This window comes from Tamandua tetradactyla, chromosome 3 (genome assembly GCF_023851605.1).
Source record: "Tamandua tetradactyla isolate mTamTet1 chromosome 3, mTamTet1.pri, whole genome shotgun sequence".
NCBI lineage: Eukaryota > Metazoa > Chordata > Mammalia > Pilosa > Myrmecophagidae > Tamandua > Tamandua tetradactyla.
The window spans coordinates 151,184,983-151,202,716 of NC_135329.1; the positions used below are offsets into that span (position 1 = coordinate 151,184,983).

The 17,734-nt window shown below is 36.0% G+C and overlaps 1 protein-coding gene across 2 annotated transcripts in view; it reads right to left on the minus strand.

The window, feature by feature from the left end:
- Nucleotides 1–17,734, minus strand: part of TTN (titin) — a 279,196-nt gene that overhangs the window by 99,445 nt on the left and 162,017 nt on the right. Inside the window, exons 192-214 of one of the 2 annotated variants that reach the window (XM_077154303.1) lie at nucleotides 16,960–17,052; nucleotides 16,445–16,507; nucleotides 16,057–16,146; nucleotides 14,347–14,400; nucleotides 13,512–13,785; nucleotides 12,718–12,848; nucleotides 12,273–12,551; nucleotides 11,762–12,037; nucleotides 11,370–11,509; nucleotides 10,964–11,090; nucleotides 10,607–10,870; nucleotides 9,631–9,897; nucleotides 9,235–9,498; nucleotides 9,007–9,146; nucleotides 8,726–8,852; nucleotides 8,332–8,598; nucleotides 7,928–8,194; nucleotides 6,653–6,919; nucleotides 6,422–6,561; nucleotides 5,902–6,028; nucleotides 4,953–5,095; nucleotides 1,308–1,431; nucleotides 378–644 (exon numbers count right to left, since the gene is read on the minus strand). In XM_077154303.1, coding sequence (XP_077010418.1) covers nucleotides 378–644; nucleotides 1,308–1,431; nucleotides 4,953–5,095; nucleotides 5,902–6,028; nucleotides 6,422–6,561; nucleotides 6,653–6,919; nucleotides 7,928–8,194; nucleotides 8,332–8,598; nucleotides 8,726–8,852; nucleotides 9,007–9,146; nucleotides 9,235–9,498; nucleotides 9,631–9,897; nucleotides 10,607–10,870; nucleotides 10,964–11,090; nucleotides 11,370–11,509; nucleotides 11,762–12,037; nucleotides 12,273–12,551; nucleotides 12,718–12,848; nucleotides 13,512–13,785; nucleotides 14,347–14,400; nucleotides 16,057–16,146; nucleotides 16,445–16,507; nucleotides 16,960–17,052 — 4,191 coding nt within the window. The remainder of the gene's footprint in view (nucleotides 1–377; nucleotides 645–1,307; nucleotides 1,432–4,952; nucleotides 5,096–5,901; nucleotides 6,029–6,421; nucleotides 6,562–6,652; nucleotides 6,920–7,927; nucleotides 8,195–8,331; nucleotides 8,599–8,725; nucleotides 8,853–9,006; nucleotides 9,147–9,234; nucleotides 9,499–9,630; nucleotides 9,898–10,606; nucleotides 10,871–10,963; nucleotides 11,091–11,369; nucleotides 11,510–11,761; nucleotides 12,038–12,272; nucleotides 12,552–12,717; nucleotides 12,849–13,511; nucleotides 13,786–14,346; nucleotides 14,401–16,056; nucleotides 16,147–16,444; nucleotides 16,508–16,959; nucleotides 17,053–17,734) is intronic. The other variant, XM_077154302.1, reaches the window with a different exon arrangement.

Below are 17,734 nucleotides of genomic sequence, written 5' to 3' on the forward strand. Positions count from 1 at the left end.
CATTTTCCTTCCTCTTCCTCTCTCTCTCTCTAATTGAGAGAGCTCCCTAATTGTTGCTTTTTCTGTTTATCCTCATCCATATCAGAGTGTCCCTATTGTAAGCTTACTCCATATTGAAAAAGAGTGTTCACTATTCAGTGCAAAAAGCAAAGCAAAGCAAACGTGATTGATCTGTTATTTTTCAGGCCAAGATGCAGTATAAGGCTTTTTTTTTTTTTTTTTTTAACATATGAAAGATCAGTTTAGGTGAGTGATGATACCCTATATCACCAAGAAATGCAGTTAGATAAAGAAGGGCATGCAAAAAGTGGTTTTTTTGTTTGTTTGTTTTGTTATCGAAGAGTTGAAAATGAAATGTCCTCTGTAAGAATACTTACGCACGACATTCAGGTTACAGGAAGTCTTAAAATCCTTAGCATCACAAGTATATGTTTTAATATCCTCTGGGGTACAGCCATGTATAATAAGTTTTCTGACCCTGCCATCAGCAACAATTTCATACTTCTTGTTCTTGAGGATTTCTGTGCCATTTTTGAACCATTTCACCTTAGCATTTTCTCTGGACACTTCACACTCCAACACGGCAGTGGCTTCCTCTTCGACCGTCTGGTCCTCAAGAGGCTTAGTGAATTCAACTGGGGGTTCTGAAAGAATCATATCAATTAGCCAAGATAGTTCTCCCTTCCTTCTCCAAGAGTTTTTTAGCACCTGCTCAACTTTCCAATGGCATCTCCGGGGCTTTTTCATTTTAAGTTTCATTTGTAAGTTTTGATTCCACTAAGACTTTTTCCTCTAATAATGATATCTTATCATTAGTTGTACAAAGGAAAATCGTCTTAAAAATAGGAAACATGAAGGAAATAATAGCCAACTCTCAGCTAATAAAATTATGGATATCTAGTTTGATAATAATTCTTTCTTGAACTCTTTGTTAAACTTCTACTAGAATGTGCAATAAAAACAAAAGGGACAGGGCGGTGCAAGGGTAGCTCAGTGGTAGAATTCTTGCCTGCAATGCAGGAGAATGGGGTTTGAAAAGAAAAAAAAAAAGAAAGGGACAGAAAGAGGAAGTAAATACAACTAAATCCTATTCTCATAATTTTTGCTTTTTTTTTTTTTTTTTAAAGAAAAACAAAACAAACCCAAAACAGTTTGTATTTTGTTAGGCCAAAAAGTAAAATTAGCTTTCTGGATATTTGGTGGATTCTACCTATCTATGGTACTTGCCGCATAAAAATAATTGAGAGTTGGCATTATTTATGAGCATCTGTATTATACATGTATTTAAAAATAAGTGTTTTATTTACCTTTCACAAAGAGGTTGGCATGAGTTTTGAAATCTTTGGCTGTTAGTTGAACTTCCCCAGCATCTTCTAACTTCACATCTCTCAGGGTGAGTGTATGAACTCTTCCTTCTGAACGTGTGACCACCTAGTTTTTTTTTTTAAAAAAAGCGCAGTTTAAGAATACATGAAGAAGCACTCCAATGTCTGGATGCAGTTCATTCATTCAGGTAAACAGTTTAAAATAATGTTGGTGGATAGTTTTATGATAATTTATATACTACATATGTATTTGAAAATGATTGTAACCAATACTTTGGGATCCTTGAAGGAAATTTTAGGCCTTCATAGTTTGTTATTTATATAATTAATAGTTACATATAATTAATAGGTAACCTTCTAGTTAAATTGCCAGGTCATTTTCCATTTTATATTCGTGGTCTTTTTCTCTAAATGTGTATCTGTCTCCATTTTGCTACAGGGTTTACATATATAAAAGAAGAAGTTGGAAAAGCTAAATCATGAAAGGAAGGAGAAAATGATTAGATGTGGTAAGAGTGATTGTATGTGGTAAGATTGGAATATAAAGTAAAACTTATAGGCCAAGCACAAAGTGTTTGTCACATAATAACAAGCTAGAATTCTTCCAATTTTTTTTTATCTTGGTTCTCATTTATTTTAGCAATTACACTCATTTTGCAAGCCAATTAAATCTGTGATAAAAATAATAACTTGATGATTCTTAATTTTGTTAAAAAAATGCAAGTGAAGATGTTGAAGCTTCTTTCCTTTTTATGTGTGTGAGCCTCAAGAGTGGGAAAGTCAGGTCTCAGTGTTGTTGCAGAAAGGATCATCCTGACAATAAAGGTAAGAGACTCGGAAGCTCTTCATGCTCCATAAGAAGTTGTGCCCTGACTTTTGAACTGCTTAAGAGTTCATTTGGAGTTAAGAATAATGTAAAAAGTTTTTGCCAGTGTGGAACTATTTATATATTGGTGTAAAGGGAAGACTCAGGAATAAATTTCATCAAAAAATCTATTTATATATTGGTGTAAAGGAAAGACTCAGGAATAAAATTTCATGAAAAATTTTTTTCTTAATTAAAAAGTGGACACAAATTATTAATAATACTGAGGAAGGTAAAAAAAAGAAACAGGAGAGTAATTAAGGCATGCCTGGGAACACAGCTCTGGGCACAGAAAAAAATTATTTTCCTAAGATCTTTCAATACAAATTTTGAATGTACAGTTTTGATTTTGATTTATGGCTATTTTAAAATGTCTCTTTAAACATTTCTAACCTATTTGTTGTTTATCATTAACATTTCTCTGACGTTACTCTAGGATACTCTGTTACCAAGAACAGTTACCAAGAACAATGTGCTTGTGTACAACGCACATTGACAATGTTAAAAAAAAAAAAGAAAAAAGGAAAACCTACAGCTTTCTTATAAAAATAAACCAATAAACACAGGCTACAGATTTTGTGGGTGAATTCTGTAAGGATCAGTTTAGAGATTATCCTTTAAAAATATTGTTAATGGAAACATTGTTATAATACAGTTAGGTATTATAACTGTGATTAAACAATTGCAATTTAAATATAAAATTACTAAGGCCTTTTAGAGCACAGCAGCCCGTTCTTGGACTGATGGTCAAAAGAAAAAAAAATCAACTCATTTTTAAAAGGTTCTTCCATCTCACTTGTTCATTGACCTGTTTTTGTTTGTTTGATTGTTGTAGTTTGGGAGTTTAAAAAGTTTGGAAAAAATGAAAAGTAAAAGCCTGAATTAAAGTGGCAATAGCAAATTAAATTAAATTAAATTGATTTATTATTAAATCGATAGATTTAATTTAAACAAACGTAAAATATAATAAAATTACTTATTCACAGTTTATATTTAAGTTTTTTTTTTCTGAAAAGAGGCATTTAAGTAATGTAAGAACAATCTTATAAAATGTTGAAATATTTTGGGTGGCTGGAGTAAAGGATTAAAATTCCTATGCCAAGCGAGGCACAAAGGAAGCCCTACAGAATTATTGTAAAGTGATCCTTTCTAACTCCAGGAAAAAGTTTAGTGACCATGAGATTTATTTTTTTTCAGTAAAATAAATGTGAATAAGGCTTTAGGTGTCTACCTTTTCAGTTAAAATAGCACAATTTTTCTATACGAGAAATCATGAGACTGATCTTTTAAAAATTTGAGCAAAAGACAATTAGTAGCAAAAATTAAACAATCTTATTTGTCCGTAACTGGAATTCCTATTTACAAATCATGAATTTACAGATCTAGGAGGGATCTTGAAAAAGCAACCAATTCTGCGTCTTCGGACAGGAAAGCAATTAAGGCACATCTAAAAGGAAGAATGTATATTTTAAAACTACCACTTAAAGTTGGAGATTCCTCCATCACCCAGCTCAACATTTAGAACCCTCACTGTAAGGAAGGTTGCCTGATATGTAACTTAACTCTCATGCTGCAATTTGAATCTACTGCCCTATTTTTACCCTCAGTTAAAGAAAGGAGACAAAATGGTCATCGTTGCCTCAGTAACAGGTAAATCTGATATGCCAGATGACTGTTGCTGAATTCCCCTTTAATCACTTCAGAATAGTTCAAGTTTTTTGGTCGGTTTTAGAACAGTTGCTCAAAAGCCTTGCCTTCACCCTTGTGGCTCTTTGTTAAACTGAATCCCTTTTAAATTATGTTCCTGTAAGTCTTCAAAGTTTGATTTGTATCAAAGCCTTAACTCCACAATAGATATTATTTCTGAAATATGAAAAAAAAAAAGCCATCAAACCATGTACTGCTCAGTGCTTTATTTCTAATCTGAATATTTTCTATATGTTTTATTTTAAAAATTCAAAATATAAATGATGAATTATCAAGATAATTTAAACATACATTTTTGGGGGGTAAAAAACAATTTATGGCAAATGTTTTTTTTGTTTGTTTACTTGTTTGTTTTGTCTATCTGAATAATCATCTTTTTCATTTATGGAGTAAAAGTCTGGATTATAGAGAATGTGCGCTGGTTATTCACCCGGATTTTCTTAAAGCATATTGATGCATGCATCTGGATAGCCAGAGACCCTTTCTTTCTTGGTTGTACTTTAAATAGTCCACTTGCATTCCAGAATTTGCACGGCTCAAAGTACTTGAGGGTTAAAAATAGCTTTGGAGAAATGTTTGAAAAGAAAATCTGCCCAGAAGTTATCTCAACTACTTGATCAATGCCTGAAATGGAATTTCAACCCTATCCTCTTAATCCCCTTACATGCAGAACATTAGATAGCATGGAGAGAGTTAGTCATGAAATTTAATTTGCACCGCTGTTACAGGGTACCTAATCAAAAGCCTTGATCCTTCTGGATTTCCAGTTAGTCAAGCAAACTATCATTGATAGCTAAGGAGTATTTGCTTTTTCCTCAAAAACTAAATCTTGATCACATTTTAAATTTTCAACCAAAAGATCATCACCAACAAAAATGTGAAGAATCTGTTTTACAATTTCAGCAGCAATCATACTAGAATTGGGAAGAGAAAAGGAAGGGTGGAGGAGGGAACATTAGAAGGAGCAAAGAATAAGGAGCACAGAAGTAGAGGAGGAGGAACCAGAGAGAAAAAAAGAAGGGCAAGATATGGCAACCATACATCATCTTTTTTACCTTATCGCTGGGCTCTAGCTTCTTCCCTTTGAGGTACCATTCCACTGGGATGTCCTCATAAGAGAGCTCGCAGTCAAAGGTGGCTGTTTCCCCTGCGGTCACTGTAACGTCCTTTAGAGGCCTCACAAGCCCAATCACTCGTGCTTTTTGAGAGGAAGGAAACATTTTTGGATTACTCATTTTGTAACTGTACAAGAGTGAATACAGACTTAATTATTAATCTCCATGGTTGCTTTCTTCAAGAAGGAAGGAGGCATGGAACTTTCTTCAAGAAGGAAGGAGGCCGATTCCCGTGCGAACGTGACCCTGTGGTGCCAAGAAGGGGCAGAGCTGGTGACTGGAGAGTGGGTATTTGTAGGGGTCCTTTCCTACTGGTGTACAAGGTCAGCAAGAAATCTGTGCTGCATCTGTTTCTCTGCCAAGAGTCAAGTTCCTCTTCTACGTAAGGTATGCAACTTCCAAAATAACTAGGACTCTCATTGGAAGAGGACAAGGGCCTCTCAATCACATAGCCTGTCCATGTCCATCAAACACTTTGCACCTTCTAAAAATGTTATACTAACGCTCCCCACCTCCTTTCTTGAGTCTGAAGTGTCCACACAGCAAAGTTTTTGTTATAGCACTGCAGTCACTCAAGCGATGAGGTCTTTAAGGGTTCTGACTAGATTTTTAGTCTACGTATATCTACTTTGTACAAAAGGCTTACAACGTAGGAAGATCTGAACTGCTTAGCTGTCTTATTCAAATGGCAAGATTAATTAAATTTCCAAAACTTTAGGATTTGAACCACTTCCATATTAGAAAGTCAAATAAATAAATACAAAGCAGCCAGTTTTTGTACCTTAATAATTTCATCTAATTAATTAAATCATTCCAATTCATTTCATGGACATTTATTTTTCTGAAAAAGTGCATTATTTAATTTTCAGCAGAAATCCAAAATACTTACGTTTAACTCGGAGGTGGGCACTACATTTAGCGTTGGCGGCTTGGAAATCCACTCCACCTGCCTGGTCCAGGCGGCAGTTGTGCAAAACAAGGAAGTGGTTTTTACCTTCTTCCTTTATCTCACAATCCTGTACCAAAGGAGAGAACACATTTCATAGGAAATGACTTTCTTTGGGAATATTCTTAAGGATATAATATCTTAATTTCAAGAACTTTTTTGTGCATGTGAAATAAAGCTCACAAGTGCCATCATGAAAGCACTGTGTAGTTCCGAACCAACTAGCAACATCACAAATATCTTCAACCCTAAACCCACTATGCTGGAATAAAAAATAGTGCAAGCGTGCCTGTCCAAGCTCATTCATAGGCCTTGCTACCTCCCTTTGACTTTGGGTCTGAAAGACAGCCTGACATCAAGTTTTAAATGCTCTGCAAGCATTTAAAATGCCCTGACTTTTTGCCTGCCCTTTCCTACTTCACACAGCCCCTCTAGGTGCTGACAAGTTCAGAAACGTCCTTACCGGTGTCTGGAGTAGGGTCTCCCCCTTCAGTTTCCAGGTGGGGTGGATACCATCCTCAGAGATTTCGGTTTCAAAGCGGGCAGTCTCAGTCTCGATAACCTCCACACTGTGCAGGGGCCGCACAACTTGGATTTCCCGATCTAGAAAAGCGAACAGTCAGCATGTGCCATCAGCCTCTGGCAGATGTTACTTGAAAAGCTTCAGCTCTGAAGCTCATCACGATGTCCTTACCCTCAATGTTAAGCTTTCCTGAAGTCTTATCTGTTCCACAGTCACAGGTGTACTGCCCAATATCTGATTTCAAGGCTTTCTTTAGGATTAACATGCGCTTCTTGCCATCCGCCTTAATAATAACATTTTTAGATGGCTCTATTTCTTTCCCATCCTTAAACCATTTCACTGGTGCATCTGCTTTGCTAATTTCACACTGTAGAATCACTTCGTCTTTCTCTACACCTGTTTGATCTTGAAGTTTTCCTGTAAAATATGGATCTCCCTCTGCAAGTCAAGCATAAGTGAAAACACTTCATTAGCACTTAGGGAAATGATAGTCTCTTGGAAAGTTTAAGGAGCAGCTGAATTCTTGGTCTCTTTAAAAATTTATACCAAAAGATTCACTCATTCAACACATCTGTGTTCATAAGGCGTTCTCTAAATGTTAGAAAGGAATCGATGCTTGGGATTTGTCATGATCAAATCCATCTACATAAATTTTGATGTATTTTATGAACAGTAATTTGAAAGACACTATGAAATGTTGCTTCAAATTTAATTATGGGTTCCTTCAATATTCATCTAAATTTCCTAGCTGTAACTCTATTACATTTAGTTCACATCATTCATTTTTTGATCAATTCACAGTTGGCCTGTATGGTACTTATACATGTAGACCTCATATGTAATCTGCTTCCACCACCAATATTAAGGAGACATGAACAACAGTGAAGTTTATTAATATAAGTTCTGTGTTGTCCTTTTTATTAGTAACTTGAAAAACATCTCTCTGAAATAATGTTGATAAGGTAAGGTGAGAGGAGGTATTTTACATTCTTATTTTAAATATGGCAGGATGCAAAAGTGATGAGTTTAAATTCTGATTTAAATTCTGATTTAAACTGGCTACTTTGTGGGCCTGAGCTAGAATCTTTATACTTTAAAGTCCTCATATTTTTAGGTAGAATATGTTTTAGAAATAGGTTCACAAACATAGGTAACAGATTCTAAAGGATGGGGCACTTTTTCCTTGTACTTTCGGTTTCGAAGTAATTTCAAACATACAGGACAGTTGCAAAAATAATGCAAAACCCATACAAAGAACTCTAGCATATTGCCGCTCTCCACCCCAAGATACCCCATTTCCACCAATTAACATTTTGTCACATTTGGACAGGAGCTGTTTTCATGAAATTGGTCATACTTTATAGCACTTAGAAGACTATTTTATATAATAGGTACTCCACAAATTTCTGAATTTAATGCAATAAAATGAACGTATAAAACACATACCAAGCACAGTGAGTTTAGCTTCTGAGCTTAACCCCATAGCTTCTACTCTAATTTGGGAGGTATCATCAATAGAAAGGTTTCTGAATGTGATTGAATGGGTTTTCCCTTCATCATCCATTGACACCAGCCTGGTGGTATGGAGACGCTGGTCATTCTTGAACCATTTCACTCGAATATTATCATGGGACAGCTCCACAGTAAACACGGCACTCTCCCTCTCTTTGGCTGTTACATCCTGGAGAGGGGTGAGGAATTTGAGCCGGATTCCTATCAAGAAAAAAAAAACACCTTATTAATTCCAGAAAGAATGATACTATAATGCTTATACTTTAAGAAGGAAATATAAAAATAAAAGCAAAAAATAAATAATGTTAAAAATGGCCTATCCGATCAAAAATATTTACCTTCAATGATCAGCTTGCCGCTTGTGTGTTTATCTTCTGCTTCAAACATGTATTTTGCCTCATCTTCGAAGGCAGCTGACTTGATCACCATTGAATGCCTAGTGCCATCCTTTATAAGCTCAAATTTGTCATCACTTTTGATTTCCTGGGTTCCTTTTAGCCAACGGAACGTTTTGGGCTCCCTGGATACTTCGCACTCAAACTTAGCCTCATCTTTCTCAAAGACTTTAACATCACTGAGAGGTGTGATGAAGATAAGTGGTAATTCTGAAAAAGAGAATGCAGTGTGGATGAAATCAGAAATATGCTTCCACCCATGACCCCGATCAATTCCGGGTTTTAAGAGGATGTCTTGAAAAGAAAATGGAAAGGGTGGCTGGCAGGTACAGCATACCTTTTACTTTCAGTTTGGCTGCAGATTTAGCATTGGCAGCTTGGAAGGAAACTTCTCCTGTCATATCTAGCTGACAATTATAAAGGACAAGAACATGCTTCTTTCCATCTTCAATGATTTCACAGTCCTATTTGAAATGAGGGTTGAAAGAAAGAGAACATAATTTTCATATATTGTTATTCCTACAAAATTACTAAATGATTTCATGCCATAAATGTATCTTTTTTCACCCTAAACAACCAAGCAACACCCTCCCGTGTGACTGGATAATTTTTACTCACAGGGGAAGCAGTTAAAGGTTCTCCTTTTAACTTCCACTGGCCGTGAACATCTGGCTCAGAAAGTTCAATTTCAAAGCGGGCTGTTTCACCAACAAACACTTCTACACCATACAGAGGTTTTTCCACCTTTATTAGTCGAGCTAAAATTATACAAAGTTTTATTAATGTGACTGAACAAATACTCTGCAGGTTCAGACAGGGTAAATTTTAGATTTTTGAGCAGCTCACCCTCAACAGTAACATTTGCTTTTGTCGTGTCTGTCCCACAGTCACACACATATTCGCCTTTGTCTTTAAGCTCTGCCTTTTTTATCTTTAAGATGCGCTTCCGGCCATCCGTCTTGATAGAATATTTGGGGGAGGGTTCAATCTCTTCACCGTCTTTGAACCATTTCACAGGTACATCTTTGCTCACTTCACACTTTAGAATAATCTCATCCTTCTCGACTCCGGTTTTGTCATGTAATTTCACAGTGAAATAGGGATCGGCCTCTGTAAGAAGACATTCAGCAGATAATCAGAATGTAAAAACTAAAGCTTATTAGAGAGTTATAGGTTACACAATTTTTGATTACTACAAAAAGTAAAAAAGAAGGCCATCTAGTAATAGATGACCACATTTACCTAGGACCTTTAGCTGTGCTGTGGAACTGAGGTCCTTGACTTGAGCTTTTATCTGAGATATATCATCCAGTGTTACTTCTCTCATTTCCAATTTGTGAGTTTTGCCCTCAGAAGAGAAGAGCACAGTTCTGCTTGTGTGGAGTTTGACATCATTTTTGAACCAGACTACATGCATTTTCTCATGAGAAAGTTCACAAACAAAAGTTGCTGTTTCACCTTCTTTTACTGTTTGATCTTCAAGAGGTGATATGAATTTCAATCTTATACCTGCAATGGAAGCACAGATAATATGCTCAGAAACACAATAAACCTTTAGAAACATTCTACACTAACTGGCCTGGGTAAAAAGGATCCATTTCATGTGGAATGTATTTACTCATCATTTCAAACAGGTCTGGTGTGGTGAAAGCGTGAAAGTACAGTGATGTGTTAATGGTCATGTATAGTTTTGACAACCTGGTGTCTGTACTGGTTTGGAGCTGTTGTGTACCCCACAAAAGGCCATGTTCTTTTAATCCATCCCAGCGGGAGCAGACCTATTGTGGGTGGGACCTTTGGGTTCAGTTGAGATGTGACTCAGCCCATTCAAGTTGGGTCTTAATCCTTTTACTGGCAGGCTTTATAAGGATAAGAGAGAGAAATGCCCAGAGACATTTGGGAAGAGCCACTGAAACCAGAACCCAGAAGAGAAGGACCAGCAGATGTCACCATGTGCCTTCCCATATGACAGAGGAACCCTGGATGCCAGCAGCCTTACCTCAGAGAAGGTATCTTCCTCTTGATGTCTTAATTTGGACATTTTCATGGCCTTAAAATTAAACTTGTAAACTAATATATTCCCTTTGAAAAAGCCAACCCATTTCTGGTATACTGCATTCCAGCAGCATGAGCAAACCAAAATAGTGTCCTGTCTTTACAGTCATGTATTTATGTGCCTACATATGGGATGCTACAGTCAGATCTCGTCATCTCTTACCTGTAACAAATAGGCGTGCTGAAGTCTTCTTTCCATCCACCTCTGCAGTATAGACACCTTCATCGTCAAAATGAGAATTATTGATAACAAGAATGTGTTTCTTTCCATCGGCAATGATATCAAATTTGTCAGATGCCTTGATTATATCTGGTCCTTTAGACCATATAACATTTGCCTCTCGGGTGAGAACACATTCAAATCGAGCCTGTCGCCTTTCTGGAACGGTGACATCCTTCAGGGGCACAGCAAAGTCAAGTTCGATTTCTGAAAAAACAAACATAAAGAATTAGGTTTTCAGAATGTAGAGGAACATGAAATGATCTAGAGCCCAATTCATGAGTCCTAAAAGTACAGTACCTTTTACTGTAAGAATGGCGGTTGTAACTGCATTAAGTGCCTGATAAAGGACTTCACCGGCTTGGTCCAGTTTGACTTTGTGTAAAGTTAAGAAGCGTTTTCCACCTTCTGCTTTGATTTCACAAGTCTGAAAAACAGAAGTTTAGTCAGCATTTGGATGAGATGAATTCCCTAGAAGACAAATGTTTCAGACAGGGATTTCTACAGATTTTAAACATTTCTTACCAGTAAAAGTAAGCAAAACATTTCATCATAAAATTTAAAAAATTGTCCAAGCTGTTCACTTTGAGTGACTTTAGAAGCCCAAAGTAACTCCATTATTACTGAACCAAAATGAATGTCAAACTGAACCTACAGTCTGTAGTTATTTTATATGATTAACAATTTAAAATGAAGAATTACTCACAGGTGAGGGCCTTAGAAGTTCTCCCTTCAGTTTCCATTCTCCAGGAATGTCTGCCTCTGAGATTTCAGCATCAAAGCTCGCACTTTCTTTCTCATAGATGGTAACATCCTCGATTGGCTTAAGCAGTTCAACGTCACGATCTGTATTGATCAGAAGGAAATACCATAGTACTTAATGAATGCTTTACTTTCATTTTTTGGTTTGTTATTTTGCCTATGCATACCCAAAAATTATCTTTCAGAATATCTTAAAGATAAGCTGTTTTTAGAATATATGTACATATTTTTTTTGCATGGGCACGCACCGGGAATTGAACCCTGCCACTGCAAGAACTCTGCCACTGAGCCACCACGGCCTGCCCTAAAATATTTTTAATGGTAAGGTATTTATACCTCCAATTGTCAGTTTTGCAGGGTATCTTTTCCCTTCAATTTCCACTGCATATTCATCGACATCTTCTGGCATAGCATTCTTAATTTTGAGAAATAGATGATTTCCATCTCTCAGTATTTCAGTCTTATCAGTTGGTTCCATGGGGATTTCATCATATCCTTTGAACCACTTTATGTTTGGAGTATCCTTTGCTAAATCACAGGTGAAAACAGCTGTCCCTTTGGGTTTCACATGCTGATCTCGGATGGGTTTCACCAGCCAATCTCTAATGACTTCTGTATGAAAAATGAGATCAGAAAAAAAGATTATTTTCCTGAACAAATAATACAAATAACTTCCTTAGAAAAGTCTTCAAAACTGGTCATAACTAATGTGCTATGACATACTGATATTACCCCTCTTAGATAAGGCATAAGACTTCTGATATTCCAATACTGGGAAATAAAGTTCTATTTGTCATTTTGTTGGCCTGATACTAAGCAGAACACAATTTACCAACAAAGTACTAACCTACTACTTTTACACAAGATGAGCATTCCAGGTTGTTGGCATTTTCCACAAACACCGTGTATGTTCCGGCGTCGGTGTCATCTGCATCATTTATAGTCAGCGCACGCATCAAACCAATGATGCCTGGGACAATTCTGCCAGGTTTCTCCACCACAATCTTCCCATCCTTCCTCCAGACCACATCGCGCTCTTTGTTTAACTCACAGCTCAGGTACAACGGCTGCCCTCTGACCACGGTGACTTCCTCTTCAAGTGTTTTGACAAAACGCACCGGAAGTTCTGTGGAGAATTTCCGTATTAAAAAACCACAGAGACTTTTCAATAGATAAACACAAATGACATAAAGTTTGGAAATAGAGGGATTTTGTCTAAAATGACAGTAAAGTGGCCACTGAGGTTTAGGATGTTAGTTACTCTAGACCATGTTCGTAAGACTGGAAATTACCTTCTACAACAAGTTTAGCTGTGGAGGTCTTTTCTTTATTTCCCAAACGTAAGACACAGGTGTATTCGCCGGCGTCAGAAAGCTGAACATCAATGATATGCAGTTTTCTGTCTTTACCATCTGCGATGAACCTGTAACCCAGAAATTAGGATTTAAGGGACAGTTTTAATTATTGAATCATTACATAAATACTCTTTTTGGATTTCTGGTATATCAGAGTAGACAGAGGGGAATACCCAAAATCCCTAAACTATAATTTAGCTGCCCTGATATCTGAAATGATTGTAAAAGCCCCTATTTTGTGCCTTTGTGACTGTAAGAGCTGTTACACCCTTTATCTGGCCATTTTCTTGTACGGCAAAGACCCTAATGCTAAGGAAGAATTTGAAGTGAGCCATTAACTAGTTTCAGCCCCTGACATCTGTAAATCATATTGGCTGGACTCTACTATCGAAAAGATAACTTGTCTCCCTTCCTTTGGCTTACACCTTTAGTACCGAAATGATAGCTCTGCCTCACCTTCTTTCTGATTATGTTCTCCTATTGAAATGATAGACTACACTGTCTCCTTTTCTGTTATTTCAAATTGTAATGACTTCATCTCCCCTTGCTAAAAACCATAAAAACCTTGAACCCCCAACCTTGGGGAGACAGATTTTGGACCTACAGGCCATCTGCTCTCCTGCTACATGCCTAGTAATAAACTTTTTCTCTCTTTGAAGCCCTGGTGTCTCAGGAATTGGCCATTGGGTGCATCGGGCAAAAGAATCTATCACCTTTGTCCAGGAACAAACCTGTGTTTTGGACTCTCACGGATATTGCTTCCATCTTTCATCCAGCTTGTAATGGCAGTAGAGGGAGAGACTAAACATTCAAAGATTGCAGAAGAGCCAACGGACTCTGCTTCTGTCAAGACTATGTCTTTCATTTCTTTCACAAACTTCAGGGGCACAGCCTTTAGCTGGTAGGTGAAAGGTGCTTCATCGGGAGGTTTTTCTCCACCACTTCCTGGCCTTAATTTTTTTCTTTCAGCTTCTATTGGTGAAGGAGTCTTTTTGGCTACACCTACTTCAAAATGAAATGAAAAGGTGACATGGTATTTCCACAGGGGTTAGAAGATGCATGCTCAGCTGCCTTCAGATAAAACCAGTGATAGAAAACAGCGTTAGATAGAAGACCAGTGTTAGCAGACAACAGAAAATTAAAGACTGGGCAATTGAAAGGTCAACTGAATTTATACTGCTTTCTTTCAGAAAGAAAGAATGAGATGGCATAAGGAATCCATGAATATCAAATAAATGCTCTTCAGTTGCTCGTTTTAATCCCACATATTAAGTATCCAGATTAGTGTCTAAATATTTTAGCTGTCATGCATAAATATCATGCATATACAAAAGGAAGCTAAAAACTTTGGGGCTCATTAGAAAAAATGTAGTTGGACATATCTATAATGCTCACTTGAATAATATTAGAGTCATATTACTTGAAATATCAAAAGACTTACTAGCTTTAGCAGAATCAATTAGAAACAATAAGATTGAAATTTTGAATGGTTTTTCCTTGTGTGCAACATTTGGGAATTCTCAGAGTGATAGCTTATAATACAGGTTTGAGGGAAGTTAATCTTACCTTTGATGGGACCTTTGGGCTTGGCAGCCTCCTCTTTAGGAGGGGCTTTAGCTTCTGAAATAAAAAGAAAAGTCAGCATTTAAACAATTTTCAGACTTATTTCATGCTCAACAGTAAGACATGGAGGGTGAGTCATGTTCTTTATTTTTATTATAGATATTGACACATAAAAATAAGTTGGTTTCATTTATATGACTTCTATGGAGACTACTTTGATATTTCCCTGAAGGAATATTATGAAATCAATGTGTCCAAGTTAAACTGCTATATAATTAGGATTAAAAAACATTCTTTCAGCAAGTACTTTTATTTTCCTCCTTTTTCTGGAAGGTTTACTCTTACTTTGTGAGGAAGAGTTTTACTCTTGCCTGATTATGCAGTGTTTTACACGTTTATGTAAGTAGATAGATATATCATGGAAATGAAGTTATTATGAACAGGAATCTGTAGGATAAAGGGAAAATGGCCCCGAAGCTACCAAAAGCCTTTCCTCTTGTGCTTAAATTGAGCAGACAGATTAATCCAGGGAAGAATATAAGAAAGGATTAAGTGCTACACATATTTTGATTGCATTAGAAAATATCCCTTAATTAGACAATGCACTAAGGTTCTTACTTTTAGGGTTTAATTCAGTTACTAATGCTGGGGTAGTGTAAACTATAGAACCTCTCCTGTAGCTTCAGGCCCCAGAATTAAGTGAGAATAGCTTTATTTTTACAGATACTTATTTAGCCCAAAGGTTGTCCATTACCTTTTTCTGAACAAAGAAAGGTATCACATTAAAGCTAAAAAAGTTAAAAAGTAAGAATAATGCCAAAATCATAAATAAGAGTGACAAAATTGTTGACCTTAATATTAAAATTAACCAACATTCAAAAGAATTTATAGTGTAGCACATCATGGCATTAAACACAATAAAAATCCAGATATTTCTAGAATGTTTACTATATACCAGGTACTGAATCAAGTGTTCTACATATATTTAATCCTCACAATAATCCTATGAGGTAGATGCTTTTACAGACTAGGAAATTCAAATTTAGAGAGTTTAAGTAACTTGCCCAAGATCGGATAGCTAGGATCTGTACTTATCAGTGATCAATACACACCTGATCATTTTTGGTTTTGAAATTATCACCTAAGTGAGGAAACTGCCAAATGTAATAAGTATCTTAGGTGTAAGCTATCCATACCACTCAATTAGTACATTTAAGAAAACTGTTAATGATCGAAATCCTTATACAGGTTTAAAGGCTGAATTATGCAGTCTTAATTAAAAATGAGAAAAGTCTCCTACAGGGTTCAAGGCAAATGTGAAGTTCCATGGAATCCTATATATATAAATGTGAAGTTCCATGGAATCCTATATATATATATCCCCAGGAGTGTCTGTCTCCCTCATGTTTATCAGCCCTGAGGACATTCAGAACTTAATTCCAATAGAAATGGTGTGTCACAGGAATGTCCATTCCAGTGAAAATACAATATGCACCCAATGCGTGAGAGACTAGGTGGGAAAAAGGGTGCTGGATGAAGAAAACTTGATCAAGATTATAATCAAGTTCTTAATCAAGAATGAATAAATACCTGCTAATAGAAATGATGCCTGTGTTTCAACATACAGAGGGGGTGGAATTTTATAATCTACTATGAATACTTCTGTTAAGGCACCAGAACAAGTCAACAAAAAGGAAACAACAAAATAAATACCTGCTTTCTTTCCAACTACTGGAACTGTCACTGGAGCAGCGATGGGAGTTGGTGCAGGTTCCACAGGAGGTGGTTTGATGACTTTCACTTCTGCAGAGAGATGCCATTCCAGTAAAATATTCCTTCGTCATTTCCTAAAACCCAACTTTGTGGCCCATTGGCCTTTTCTGATTTAACTTTAAATCTTCAAACAACTAGTTTTTCGGAGAATAATATAAGCATATTGAAACTAAATTTGATGTATACCGACATTTATTTTCTTTCTTTTTTTCTTTTTGTTTGTTCTGTTTTTTATACTGACTTTCATTTAGTTTTTCTTAGTAAATACAAATTATCTCTGTGACGTGTAAAGGAGCAAGCTGCTGGCGTTAAAGATAAGCTTGCTTACCTGGTTCAGGCTTTGGTTTTGGTTCAGGTGCAGGGAGAGGTATTGGCGGCTTAATTTCAGGCACTAAAATAATTTGTAACAATAAACAGATTAACACAGTATTTCTGAAGATTTTTTAAAAGTCAAACCCAAAATTACGACTTAAAGTACCTTGGAAGATATTGGAATATATGCACATATAGTGATCAAATCCAGTATTTGATCTAAGTTTATTTTCCATTTTAAATAATATATTTGAATAATACAGTAAAGCAATTTTATTGGTTCTAATGCTGTTATATTCATTCCATTGTCTGTAAATATATTTCTCTTTAGTGTTTAAAATGTAGTAATTTATTTCATGAATGGGTGATTATTAGCCAATTGCACATGAGAGTAAAATTGTAAAGAGAATTAAGCTGTGTGTGATAATCAGATTAAGTCATGTTCAAATCTTAATGCCAGTGTAATAACATTTCAAATTATGCATATTTGTAATTTTAGAGACAATTAAGAAAGTGTCAGTAGGTTTGTACCTTTTACTGGTTCAGGAATTTTCTTTTCCCTTTTTGTAACAGGAGCTGGAGGTGCCTCAACTTCTTCAGCAGCTTTTGGAGGTGGTTCTGGCACTTTAAGATAATATGTTTATTTTAAAGTATTATTTTAAGAATGGAATATTTAGAAGTAAACTGATCTGAAATATCAGATCAAAAAATTTATTTTTCAATAGTTCTATTGATGGTTTTTTTTGTTACTTAAAAATTTATTTTTATTGAATAGTATAACATATATACAAAGCAAAGAAATAAAAAAGCAATAGTTTCAAAGCCCTCTTCAGCAACTAGTTAGAAGACAGATCTCAGAGCTTGTCATGGGCTACCATACGATCCTCTCATATTTTTCCTTCTAGATGCTCCGGAATATAGGAGGCTAGAGGTTTTACTTATATTTTCACCAGCATAATTGACTTTTTTCTTTTTTCTTTTTCTTTTTTTGTGAAAAATAACATATTTACCAAAAAGCTATAGATTTCCAAGCACAGCACCACAATTAGTTGTAAAACATATTTCAGACTTTGACATGGGTTACAATTTCACAATTTTAGGTTTTTACTTCTAGCTGCTCTAAAATACCAGAGACTAAAAGAAATATCAATTTAATGATTCAGCATTCATATTCATTTGTTAAATCCTATCTTCTCTGTATAACTCCATCATTACTCTTGATCCTTCCATCCCTCTCTTTAGGGGTGTTTGGGCTATGGCCATTCTAAATTTTTGATATTGGAAGGGTCTGTCACTAATATGGAGT